The sequence below is a fragment of the Lathamus discolor genome, chromosome 15, assembly GCF_037157495.1.
Source record: "Lathamus discolor isolate bLatDis1 chromosome 15, bLatDis1.hap1, whole genome shotgun sequence".
NCBI lineage: Eukaryota > Metazoa > Chordata > Aves > Psittaciformes > Psittacidae > Lathamus > Lathamus discolor.
The window spans coordinates 11,074,264-11,088,037 of NC_088898.1; the positions used below are offsets into that span (position 1 = coordinate 11,074,264).

The 13,774-nt window shown below is 48.6% G+C and overlaps 1 protein-coding gene across 1 annotated transcript in view; it reads left to right on the forward strand.

Annotated features, from left to right (window-relative positions):
• EXD3 (exonuclease 3'-5' domain containing 3) overlaps positions 1 to 13,774 on the forward strand; it is a 288,670-nt gene that overhangs the window by 127,972 nt on the left and 146,924 nt on the right. Inside the window, 1 exon segment of the mRNA XM_065695336.1 lies at positions 10,582 to 10,748. Coding sequence (XP_065551408.1) covers positions 10,582 to 10,748 — 167 coding nt within the window.

Here is a 13,774-nt window from a genome sequence, read left to right on the forward strand (position 1 = left end):
TGTGCCTATATTAAGTTCTGGAGAGTGAAGAGAGGAAACTGTAGAGAACACACTGGGGAGGAAAAAATCTCCTTTAAATGGTGTTGGTATGTTAGAGATGCTTTCTGACCCTAACCCCCTGCAGCCTGGCAGGGCTAGGTTGCTGCTAAGCATTGTAATTACATTTCTGTCACAAGCATGCATTCATTCGACAGCACAACTTCATCAGAAAGAGATTTGGTATGGTATAAAAAGAGGCTAATTGGCTTATGGCTGCAGGTTAAGAGGTCGGTATTAGATTAAAGAGTTAAGAGCATCAGCAAGCTGTAAGACTCCACTGATGTGCCCTGGTGGTGGGTTTAATTCGGCCAAATGGGAGAAGCATCTTAGGAATAGGAAGCAATGTGGGAAGAAGTGTCATCCAAAACCTTATAGGAACATGGAGTATGTACAAGGTCCTTAAGAGCTACATCGGGAGCCTAGTATAGTCATTTCCAGGATACCTGTTACTGACTCCAAACTGCATCAGCTGTAGGATTCGACATCACAAAGGAAAAAACTGGGACAGCTTCACTTAAAAGCAAATCCTCATGTTTCTTTTACTCCAAGACACAGTGCCCTACCCAGAGCACTGACCTTGGCCTCTGCAGCAGAAACAGGGAAAGGCCAAGAAGAGGATGGGACATGGAGCTTGCCTGCTTCCTGTGTTAGCAGGAGAGGAGAAAAACCAGGGCTCTGCACATATTCTGTTTGCAAGTGGGAGACAACTCTTGTTTGCAGCTCTGTGGCATGAGACACCACGATACTCATGCCCCGTGATAGTTTCTGCATCCTTGGGGATGGGCAGATGCAGGGGGCTACGTTTGCCCAGTTGTACTGAAGTCTTAAGCCTTGCACATATTCACAGGTCCACTCTCATGTTCTTATCCAAGCAGCAGTAAAACTATCTGGTCATTCAAGAATCATCCCAGATTATTTAAAACCCCTGTAATCGATCAGTACCTGTCTGAGTGCTTCCATGGATAGATACTGGATTCTAAAGGCTGTGCAAATCAGCTGCCTTGCACAAAGACAGTCGGGCTATTTGCGATTGATAGTTTGGCTGTCTTATACTTTTAGGCAAGATTAGTTCACCAGTTCCCTGCCAAGAGGAGAACCACATAAACAGAGGATTGTTTAGAATGAAAAAAGTGCCTCTTGACGGAGAAGTCATGTAAGTGGGAAGAAACAGGAAGCTAATCTTCCCTTGTTCGCGCTGAAAGAATGCATATCTCTGAGGAATGTTGTAATTATGGATTTAGGAAATCAGTCCAATTTGCCAGGGTGTGAATTGCAGAGTTCATTCAGTCAACCCTCTTAAGCATTTCTCCTTCAGAACAAAAAACACCAGGAGTTTAAATGTACCAAAAGAGATTAAAGGAGAGAAAAATCTACTGCCAAGCTTTGCTTTTGGTAAAGATCCTGGGAAGATACTTTATTCTTGCTTTGGCTGTGAGCCAGTGAGGTTTGTGCTTGGTAAAAGAGAAGTAAGTGGTAACCCATGTTTTTCCTGTGGGCATCTATTTTTCGTAGACTAATGATGGGAAGAGTTCATGCTTCTGAGTGAGGATTTCCATTGTCGGGATTTTTTCTTATTCACTTTGAAGACTTTCGTAAGGAGAAAAAATGTCCCCTGCTGGGAATGCCACATTAGCATGTACTTAGAGAGAAAAAAAACCTAAACCCAAGCTCCTAAGCATTCTGAAGCAGACCTGAGCTGGAACAGATCCATAAGCAGAGTGGAGCCAGGGAGAGTGTGAGGTGTGGGCACAAGGCACAGTGAGGCTCAGGAATATGAACGACATGTCCCATGCTGAGCATCAGTGGAAAGTTCCAGCATGGCCTGGAGAAGGGCTTCCAATGGCAGGTCACGAGCTCTCAGAAACCTGCCTAGAAGTGAAACAGCAGCAGAGACCTAGAAAGTCTGACAAACAGAATCATAGAATCCCAGCCTGGTTTGGGTTGGAAGGGACCTTAAAGCTCATCCAGTCCCAACCCCCTGCCACGGGCAGGGACCCCTTCCACTGGAGCAGCTTGCTCCGAGCCCCTGTGTCCAACCTGGCCTTGAGCACTGCCAGGGATGGGGCAGCCACAGCTTCTCTGGGCACCCTGTGCCAGCGCCTCAGCACCTTCACAGGGAAGAGCTTCTGCCTAAGAGCTCATCTCAGTCTCCCCTCGGGCAGGTTCAAGCCATTCCCCTTGGCCTGTCCCTACAGGCCCTTGTCCAAAGCCCCTCTCCAGGTTTCTTGTAGGTCAGTGAAACTCAAGGCTGGGTTAAAAAGAAAGCAAAGAGATTAGCTTGCTGCTTCTGTTCTTTGGTAATAAACACAGAAGATTTTAACTTAATTCCACTTTGGGCTTACAGGGCTTTTAATTAAGGTAGCGATAGAGGTGAGAACCTGGAGTTCTTTGATGACTAGTCTTTCATGCAGCTATTTCCATAAGAAAATGCAGATCTGAGAGGAACTGACGTGCATCAGGAATCAGTGGGGGCAGAGTAACGATGCATCCTGGTGTAGGAGGACCCCTGTAGAAAGCTGTTAAAATAATATGGAGCCAACACCAAGTAATAGGAGATTCCTGCTTTGCTGCAGGAGGCAGGCCTCATAACCTGGAACTTGACCTGAACAGGGAGCGTGTGAGCAGGGAGCCTGTAAGCAGGAAGAGAACAAGAAAGAGGTTTCTGAGGCTCTTCTCCCATCTGCAGATCCTTCCTCCTGAAGGCTGCATTGGCCATGGGGAGCTGACACAGGCTGGACCTGAGCAGTGAATCCTCCTGCCCTGCTGGGGAGTCAATGTGCTGGAATCCCACAGCGCTTTGGAATGGAATATAGAGCTTATGAATTCTCACCATGAATTCTCACTGGGTATGGGAACACTGGTTGAGTTAATTGCTGTACTGGTTTAGCTCATTAGAGTGAGTATTCAAGCTACCCACAACAAATGGGAAGGTGTTGTGGCTCCAGCCCGTGTCCATCCCTACAGATATGTAACCTGTTGAGTTCACAGCAGCACTGAAGACTCAGTGTCATGGTTTCATTCCTGCAGGCTCTTCCTCTTCACACATGGGCAGCTCCCAGGGTCCCGTAGTGAACAGTGCTGTAGTTCCCTGGTCCTGTCCCCACACTGGTGTCAGGCTCTGTCCCCATGTGGCTGCCGCTGTGGTCCGTGGCTGTGTATTTGTAGCTGGAGTGGAGATCCTGCCGACAGACCCTGTGGTATGATTGAAGAACCTTGGAGAGGCACAGTGAACCTCAGCAGCAGTGCGGGTCACCTCATGTGCAGGGAGCCCTCACTTTCTTAAGCTGGAGAGCACAGTTTGCTGTTTACCACAGGGACACTTTGTTCATGTGTGTGTGACATCATGACAAAAGGCGGGTAGATAAATGCTACTTCAGAATACATTGGGAAGATAAGGGTTGCCAGTTTGTCTTCAATGCACTGTGTTATTGGACTTAGACAAAGCATCTACTGTGATAAGTAACATACTACTTTGTGCTCTGAAAGAGTTTGGCCATTTTCCCCATCCTCATTCATCTTCAGTCTTGCCAAGTGCTGGAATGCTCCCAGAAAATATCTCCAGCCTGCCATCGTGGGACCAAGAGGTGTGAGAAATCTGGAAGCATGTCAAAACTGTGTGGCTTATGTATGCAGAACAAGTCCTTGGTCCTTTGCTGATCCCTGGGATGAATAATATTCAACAGCTCTGGGGCCAGGGTTAGGTTGGAATTCAGAAGACGCCTCTGCAGTGATTGTGAGAAAGGGATTCCAGGGAGAAACACAGACCCTCAGGACAGGCTTCACCCTGACGGGAAGGAAAAAGAAATATCTTAGAAAGCAAGTAGGGTAAAGTGCCCTTGTCTGTTTGTTAAGGAGCTATGTTTTTGTTGTCATGGATGGCATGCAGTTATTTCTCTCTCCAGACAAAGGTTATTGTAATCGGGTTAGCCTGACTCCATAGCTCATTAAAGACGTACACGTATGACATTCCCTGGACAAGCAGTGGAGAGGAGAACAAGTATTGCAGGTGAAGGCACCCTAATTTTGTGTATCAGCGTTCCTGGAGTTGTTACAGGATGTAGCTGAGGAAAATGAGTTAATTGTGGGTTAAAATAAAAAGGAAAGTTCTGATCTTCCCACTGGGAAAGTCCCCAAAGGGTCAGGCTACACCTACGCTGCTGAACACAACCATGGACTTCATCTGTGACCCTGAGGACGGGTGGCACTGGCTGACGGGTACCAACACCCACAGTAAGGGGCGGAGGGATGAGGGGATCCCCTCACTAATGCCATTCTCAGGCACAGCGGCTCTGCCACATCAAACAGTAAGAGCTGAATTTTTCAGGACGGTATTTAAGTGGCTGCATTTGCACGTGGGTGGGTGATGTGGTTCAGTGCCAGGGTATGTGACGTGGTTCAGTGCCAGTGCTGAGCTTTGCCGTCTTACAAGTGTATCGTGGGGTCCACTGCACTAAACCCACCGATGTCCTGAAGCATCTGGAACATTGTGTGCCCTACAATTCACCTGGGCAGTTAGGAGCACTGTTGTATCACACCTTCTCCATCAAACCTCAGTTTATGTCAAGGCTTGTGCCTTCTCCAGCCAAGAAACATTGACATCATGTCGTGGTCAGCCACTGAAGTGAGATCTGGTAGTCACAGAATCACAGAACAGTTTGGGTTGGAAGGGACCTTCAAAGTTCTTCTGGTCCGCCCCCCTGCAATGAGCAGGGACATCTTCAACCACATCACGTTGCTCAGAACCACATCCAGCCTGGCCTGGAATATCTCCAGGGATGGGGCATCCACCACCTCTCTGGGCATCCTGTGCCAGTGTTTCACCAACCTCATTGTAAAGAATTTCTTCCTCACACCCAGCCTTAATCTCCCCCTTTTAAACCCATCACCCCTTGTCCTATTGCAATAGGCCCTGCTAAAAAGTCTCTCCCCAACTTTCTTATAGGCCCCTTTTAAGTACTGAAAGGCCACAATAAGGTGTCCCTGGAGTCTCCTTTTCTCCAGGCTGAACAACCCCAACTGTCTCAGCCGTTCCTCACAGCAGAGGTGCTCCATCCATCTGATCATTTCTGTGCCCCTCCTCTGGACCCTCTCCAACAGCTCCATGTCTTTCCTGTCCTGAGGTCTTCAGAGCCGGACATGGTAATGATCATGTCAGATCCACTGAAGTCAAATATTGCGTGCAGGCAGTGTCATGTGCTGTGAGGTGGAGCCATTGCCAGCAGACAGTGGCTCTGTGCGTCGGGGGAAGGTTGTATGAAGGGTGTCCAATGCTGTGTTTAGGAAAATGGCTCAGCCTGCTTTGGAAGCAGAGTTTGTTCTCTGTCTCTGCTGTACACCTTCTCTCATCTGTAGCAGTATGAGCAGATTTTGGAGACATGATGACTTCATCTGGTGAAGATGAATTACTTCCCTTGGGGGGTGCCTGACAGAACTTTGGAAAGACTCCCACTACAGGAAATGTGTTTGAATCTCTGTGTCGCATTGTTGGGCACGATCAGGACCATCCTGTATTCTGATAGATGAGATCTTCAGTGTTCTTTGCCTGGGAGGTGCTTGGAACTTGAAAGCAGCAGTCACTGCAAGAAGCTGCCTGTCTGTGTGGCAATGAGACTTGGTGCTGAGCAGTGCACAGCAGTGCTGGTCACAGAATCAAGGCTCACTTCACTTGAAGGAGCATGTGGAGGTCTCTTCTTTGCTCTCCTACTCAAAGTAGGGCCAACTTAGACAAGGTGTTGCAGGGCCGTGCCTGGTTCCACAGCCCCTATGGAGACAATGCAGTGTTTAGCCACTCTCAAAGTCACCTTTCTTCTCCTTTAGACCTGGCTGGTGTTTCTGAAAGGATCTGACTCCATATTTTCTATGATCCCCCATGATAAAATTGAAGAGAGTGATTATAATCCCAATTTAGCCTTCCCTAGGCTGAACCAGCCCAGCTCTCTCAGACTGTCTCCAGAGCAGAGCTGCTCCAGCCCTTGAGGCCCTTGGCCATCTTCATGGCCTCCTGTGGACTTGCTTGAGCATGTCCCTCTTGTGTTTGGGGCCCCAGCACCTCTTTTTCAGCATCTCTTTTACACCGAGGTACCAAGCGTAGGCCCCATATCCTGGTGTGGTTTCACAAGTGCAGAAGAGAGGGGAGTCATCACTCCCCTCACACTGCTGGTGGAGCACAGCTGGATCTGCAGTTGGCTGGGCAATATTTAACACACAAGCCATACATTTCTTGTCTTCTGCCTGCCCTTTGGTAGTGGTGCCTGGACTTCTGAATGAGAAATTGTGTTGGTGAGCCTGAGTGAGTACAGAGAGAAAAACCAGAGCCAGATGCATCTTATTACACAATATTGTCCTGGCCACTCATCACAAGCTCATGGCTTCATTCAGGTTGCCCAGGAACAAAAAGCTCCTTGTGAGGAGCCCCAGTACAGTAACAAGTTGGCTTTAAGAGCTGCCTTTGCCTTGATTGGTTCAAGTGATATAGTTAAGTTAGACTCCTCTGAATTGCCTTTTGGAAGAGCTGATTGCATCTGGAGACTGGGAAGCTGAGTCTCCTGATTCACAAAGCTGAAGCTAGGTAGTGTGAACATGCCCTAGGAAGCCACATTGCCAAAGCTTTGTTGAGAGAGAAGAAAGACCACTTCCCTGCCATTGATGTGGTAATGGCCTCCAGAACACTGAAGTGTGGCTCTGTCAGTGACGCACTGATTGCTATCTGAAAGTCAGTCTTCTGGGATATGAATGGAGCCTATTTTGTTCTTCAGTTCATAAATTAGTGCATCTGAGCAGGCAGTGCCTGTGAGAGAACAGCTCCAGTGGTGAGCAGGCACAGCTTTCTCATGCTTCTCTTTATGCATTGGCTGTGGGTGAGTGGCTTTCACAAGAAGCCCTTGTAAAGCTGGCTAAAATTGGCATCTCTTATCCAAGTGCCACCCATGTAGGCTATCCACAAGTCAGGATCCCCCTTCTCGCACAGAACAGGCTATGACCCTGATCTGAGCTGGTGCAAAGAGTCCCAGCTCTGATCGCATGCACAAAGGACTTCCCTTCAATGACATACTAATGGTGATGTGCTACTGCAGCATCTCTCCGTGGAGTGCAAATGATGTGAACTTCAAAACAGAAATCTCAAGCACAAATAACATAAAGTAGGAGTGAAATTGGAGATTGGAACTGGATGATCTTACAGTCCTTTCCAATCCAAACCATTCTATCATTCTATGAAATCCAGGAGTCTTTAAACAGAGGTGTCACCACAGTGCGTTTAAAAATGCTATTGGTGTCCTCCAGTGCTTACAGTGGTTTTGTCCTTTCAAAGGCCAGGTTCCTTTTCCCCTTTGAAAGTTGCTGGCTCTGAAATATTCTGCTTGACATTTTCTCTGCGCTAACAGGATTTTTTTGTTGTTGTTGATTCTGGAAGCACTTGAAAACAGGGGAAATTGGCCAAGACATTCAAAACTTAAATGAAAACCTGACTCTGCAAATAGCCAATGTCACTGGTGTGAATAACTTCCCTCTCTGGTAAAGGTTATTGAGGGAAAGCAGAGAGTTGTATCCACATACAACTTAACACATATGGATGGAAGTAATCTCGGGTGGCTACCAAAGGAGATACTGGCTATTGGATATATATATCCAAAATGATTGCTGATGCTGTGGGTTAAGATCAGGACATTCCTCAGCTCGCTCTGTGCTGGGTGTTGTGAGCTTTGTGAAGCATTTGACTGGGGAGGAACAGGATTTACGGGTAGGTAATCTTCAGCTTTCATTTTGGAAAGCTTTAATCATGGCTCGTTGATGTCAGGAGTTTTTGTGTGCACCTATGGATTAAAGAACATTCAGAGAGGGACATAACCAAGCCTCACATTAAATACCATATTTTCCTGCTCAGAGCTGTCATTGGTGGGATCAGAACAACTCTGCTGGTTTCCCCTTGAAAAGTATTCATTTACTGACAACAAAACCCATGAAATGTCATCCCCAGTGAAACATTTCTGTCTGCATCTGTGCCCACATCTTCCGGGGCCAGGGTTTCCACATTCCTGCTGCTTGCAGAGCTGTTGCGGTGGAAGCCTTTTCCCTTTAGAGCAATGTTGGGGTTTTTGTCAGTAAAAACCAAACAAAGCTATTTTCCATTTCAGAGCGCAAGATGGAATATCTCTGGAGAGGGTGACCTTCTGTCCAGAGCTGGGTTTGTAGCTGCAAGGATAAATCTGTTATCACTAAAATTAAAAAGAGAAAAAAATAGCAATCTGCACCTCATTATTGCCAGGACTGAGCTGCCAGGATGAGATTTATGAAGCATTTACTCAGGGTGAACTGAAGAGAGATCCAGCCCGAAGAGTTTGTGTTCTCGAAAAAAGGCAGAAAGACAACAGGATGGACACGGGGGAAGCTACAAGAGGGAATTGCTCTGGGGTGTTAATAAGAAAATATGTTCTTTTGGGGAAGGACTCTGGGAAGTGGCTTGGCAGACACAGCCGGAGTGGTTCAAAGACCCTTCATGTGTTAGGTGCTTGGCTGCGTTTGGCTGCGTGAGGCAGAAATGATAGAGGTGCACATGGATGAGGGCTGGCATGGCCAGGAGGAGAGATTCAGGAGGAAATGCAGTGTTACCATGAGAGCTTGTCCTGCCCTGCTCTGCCCTTTCCTTCTGTTTCCTTTCCTGCTTCTCCCCACAGTTGAGCCTCTGCTTAACTGCTGGACCCCCGTCCCACTGACACCAGCTCCCAGCTGAGCCACCAGCTTCTTAGGAGCAGCAGTAACAATATTCCTCCCCATATCCATGAGAAGAAATGTGGTTTGGCATTTGGCATAGGCACAGGAGTGCAGAGTCGTGCTGAGGCTGCAGTTTTTAGGACCAGGCTGGCTTCTCCTTGCACTCCCTGGGATGGTGGATTTCGCCAGGGCTTTTTGTCCAAGCCTCTACCCCCTCCTGTGTCTCTCTGGGGTGGGTCATTCCTTTTGTGCTTTCTGTTTTCCTCCCCTTCCCCCTTGAGGCCATCAGCAGGTTTGTTTCCTGATCCCTGTGCAGGGTGTCTGCTTTGAAGGCAACTTCTCACCTTCTGGTTACTGAAGGAATGTGAGGAATGAAGCCCCGCGGCCCCAGCCTCCAACCCAGCCCGCCTGTGTTTGTGCACGCAGGGAGGAAGAGGAAGGTGCCTGGGGTCCCTGGGAGCAGCCTCTGGCCCTGCAAGCGCTGCGTGGTGGCAGTGAAGGAGGGAGAGAGGGCAGGGGCGAGTGTGGAGGGTGGGGGTGACTTCTAGTGCGTATCTGAGCATTTTACCACGCTGAAAAATACTTGGTGGCGGTGCCTGCAGCAATGTAGTCGTATCGTTACATACACATCCAGATCCTGATCCTCCATGCAGCTTCAACTTGTTTTGGCAATTAAGTATTCTTGGCAATATGTACTTCTAAGGTAGAGCCATGTGTAAATCACCCTGGTGAGAGGAGTGAACTGCTCAGCTGGCTGAGGGGCTCTGGGACAAGCACAAACACAGGCTGGGGGAGACTGGATGCACTTCACTGTGCCCTTGAGCCCCAAACCCTTCATGTGTGCTGGGCTGCACCCCCAGAGCGTGAGCAGCAGCTCAGGGAGGGGATCCTGCCCCTCTGCTGCGCTCTGGGGAGATCCCCCCCTGCATCCCGTATCCAGCTCTGGGGCAGCAGCACAAGAGGGACCTGGAGCTGTTGGAGCGAGGCCAGAGGAGGCCATGGAGATGCTGTGAGGGCTGGAGCAGCTCTGCTCTGGAGCCAGGCTGAGAGAGCTGTGCTGGGGCAGCCTGGAGAAGAGAAGGCTCCTGAAGGGGAGACCTGAGAGCAGCTCCAGTGCCTAAAGGGGCTGCAGGAAACCTGGAGAGGGGCAAGGGCCTATAGGGACAGGACCAGGGGAATGGCTTGAACCTGCCCGAGGGGAGACTGAGCTGAGCTCTTAGGCAGAAGCTCTTCCCTGTGAGGGTGCTGAGGCACTGGCACAGGGTGCCCAGAGAAGCTGTGGCTGCCCCATCCCTGGCAGTGCTCAAGGCCAGGTTGGACACAGGCGCTTGGAGCAAGCTGCTCCAGTGGAAGGGGTCCCTGCCCGTGGCAGGGGTTGGAGCTGGATGAGCTTTAAGGTCCCTTCCAACACAAACCAGGCTGGGATTGTATGAATTGCCTGCATAATGACCCCAAAAACCTTTACTGTCACTGGTTCTGATTTTGCTTAATATAATTAGCATCTGAGCAAATAAAATGCTAATCATCAGTCACACGAAATAGTATTGCTTTACCCTTGCTTGTCTGTGCCACACCTGCAATGTGGTGTTCCCTGAGCAAATGGCTGTGCTGAGTCCCAGGTACCCTGATGAGCTCTCAGTTAAAGTTCTTCATCTCTTGGCAGAGAAGTGCAGCACTGACTAGGTTTGTACAACACCACTCCTGCAGTGGGGGGATTCTTGTTCCTTCCTGCACTAGTCCAGGACCTCCAGGCATGCTGTCTTCTTGGGGGTAGAAACACCCATTGTGGAAATTGCTCTGACAGTCTTCCTTCTCCCTTGATTCCCCTTTTAGAGCACAGTTGGAGAGAATCGATGGCTTCAGGGACACCTGATACAGCTGCTCACCAGTTACTGTGATCTGAACACAGCAGCAAGATGGGCCCAACGCTGCAATTTGCCCAAGGAAATGCTACCTTGCAGAGTAGCTGATGAGCTTCAAAAGCTTCAGATCCAAGAGAGGTATATACTCTGTTTCATGCCTTTTCCATGTAGACTTCTTATAATACAAGGACTGCATATTTGCTTAAAGTAACCTGCCATAATGTTTCCTTGGGGAGATGATTTCGCAGAATCTTCCTCCATTTACTCAGATCACATCTGAGCTTTGTACATGCTGCGTTTGCTTCTCATCAGCTTGGAAATGGCTGTGAAGGTACATTTTAAACTCACTCCTGAGTACTTAGAAGCTGTATGAGATTGCTGTGTGCTGCAGGGGGGTCTTCAGACATCCTCTGCCAGATCAGCAGTGCAAATGAGATGTGTGTAGTACCTGAGTATCCGTCTATTCTGAGCTGATTAGGCATCTGTCACAGTTTTCTATACTCTCTGGTCCCCACTCTACTTTTTTTTTAATGCCTTTTAGGAGACTTATAACCAAGGAAATCATTTTAAAGTTCCTTAGATTTTTCTAATGCACTTATTTTCTCCCTCCTTTGACAGCTCAGAAACCATTTTTCATCCCAGTCTGTAATTTTTGCTTCATCCAAAGCTTTCAGAAGTAATGGGAATTTTTGACATTTGGGGTCAGATACCAGAAGAGTTGCATTCATTGAATTTGGGATAGTAACAGACTCACTGACACAAATCTACCAAGTGAGCTTAAGAAGCCCTTAGCCCCCTGATTAGCCTCTGTCCCCTTTTCTTCCTCTATTGCAACCCCAATAACCCAGTGCCATGGTTCCTCTCCTGCTCTGGGACCCCCATGTTTTGTGCAGCCTATCAGCCTGCAGTAGCTGCAGTTCCTCTCCCAATGGGAGCTTCATCCTGGGGCATGACCTGAAGCAACAGTATAAAGGCAGAGGTAAAAAAAGGGATTGGAAACTCCTTATATTGAGAAGGGTTCTTGCAACTCCTTGGTTTCAAGGGCACAGAACTATGCAAACAGTCCCAGTCAAGGATTTCTGTGAACCTGCTGGTGAAGGAGGAGCAGAGGGGAAGGATGGAGGGAGGAGGGTGGCCAGGTTCCATGCTGGGTGGAGTGAAAGCTGTGCGCAGTTGGGAAGAGACTGCAAATGTAGGAAGGCACATACAAGCCACCTAAAGTGGGAGTGGTGTCTGATCCCCACAGCAGGCCAGAGCTGGAGGAGTAGCAGGGCTTTGTAGTTTTGGTTCTGGGTCTTCTGTGCGATGTCTCTTTGAGGAAATGGCCAAGATTTCCATGGACCAACCAGGCAGTTGCTCAGCTCTGCTGTAGGGAGGAAGAATGGCTCTGTGTGAAAAAAGGTCTCAATGGAAGTGATTTGCTGAGCCCCAGTAATTCACATTTACACTCACGTGAGTGGTGGTGTATCTCCATGCTTTGGTGACTCTGCTCACCAGGTGTTTAAGCAGGTGATTCAGATAGCCACGTTTGGCACCCTTTTTTAAATCTTTTATTTTCGCTGCAGAAAGGCCTGCCCATCTGCAGGCTGCTGAAGCCTTCGGGAGCTGCAGAGCTTGCAGATGGTGCTGCATGAGGGTCCTGTTAGGATCTCAGCCAGGACTGCACAGAGCTGGAAGCTGGGCTGGCTGAGGGCTGGCTGGTGGTCCATCACCATACAGCTCTGTGCCCACACGTCTTTGTGAGCTGAACTGCTGCACTGCTGCAGGCTGCCATTTGGGTTCAGAGGATTCAGGTAGTCACCTCGCTGGCCTGCTACAATCGAGCAGCATTTCGTATGCAGGAATTCATCCAGTTGGATTCTGTGCACAGAACAGGACTTATCCCTGGAAGCTCAATGGAAACGCAGAACTGTGGGCGGCATGGTTGGAAAGCAACACCTCTCACAGTCTCGCTGTCGTTCGAGGAGCAGTGACATGTTTCAGGTTGAGTCCAGGCTTTTGTCAAAACCAGAAGAGAGAAAGTAGTGGTGATTTTGGGGTTCTTTAGGATTCTTCCATTGTCATACACATCAGACACCATATTCCAGGTGTTGTGCTTGATGTGACTTAGAATCATAGAAATATGGAATGGTTTGGATTGGAAGAGAACTTAAAGCTCATCCAGTCCCAACCCCTGCCACGGGCAGGGACCCCTTCCACTGGAGCAGCTTGCTCCAAGCCCCTGTGTCCAACCTGGCCTTGAGCACTGCCAGGGATGGGGCAGCCTCAGCTTCTCTGGGCAGCCTGTGCCAGCGCCTCAGCACCCTCACAGGGAAGAGTTTCTGCCTAAGAGCTCATCTCTAGCTCCACTTCTTCAGACTTGGCACCATTGCTGAGGTCTCTCTTTCACCCTCACTGATGGAATGTGTTGGGAGTTTTTTAGCTTGGATATTGGCATTTCGAGTTCAGAAGCCAGGTGAGATTAGAGGAAAGTTTGTGGGAAATCCTTGACCACTCCCACGAGGTAACTATTTACTACTCTGTGCAAGCTGATATCCCGTATCTTTAGCATCCTGCAAACATAGCCCTTGAAATCTGTAATACAAGGGAGTAACTTCCTATGTGGAGCTGAACTTCTCAGTGTATATGGTTGAAATCTGAACCTGATTTACACTTGACTGTGTGTCCAGGAGCAGTTGATGAAGACGCCATCCATTGCCTGTTTGGGGAGAAATAAAGCCAGCAGGCAAGTGATGATCAGGGCTCCCTGAGCAGCAAGTTGGACACTTTAAGCCCTGTGCTCTTGGTGTGAGAGCAAAGGCAGCGTTCCTCTCACCGTGGCTGTTGCATGAATTGCATGCCCATGCCCATGCTCATCTCCTACCTCACGTGGTCTGGGGCTTTCTCCTGTTCCTGCATAACGTGCAATTGAATGAGATGATTTGGGCGCTTCCTTTGCTTAATGTTTTTAGTGCAAAACTTTCCTACTGGTGCCATATGCCAGAATTATGAACTCCAGCCAGCAGTTAGGACCTGTCACTGGCTGCCTGCTTAACACCAATATCTCACTAGGGAACAAGGAGACCATTTTAAGATGACCAAGGCTGAGACTGAGCAGGTTACCTCCTCTAACAGTTTCACATCAGGTTTGCTGCCTTCAAAATCACTGCAAATCCCCTTCTTCT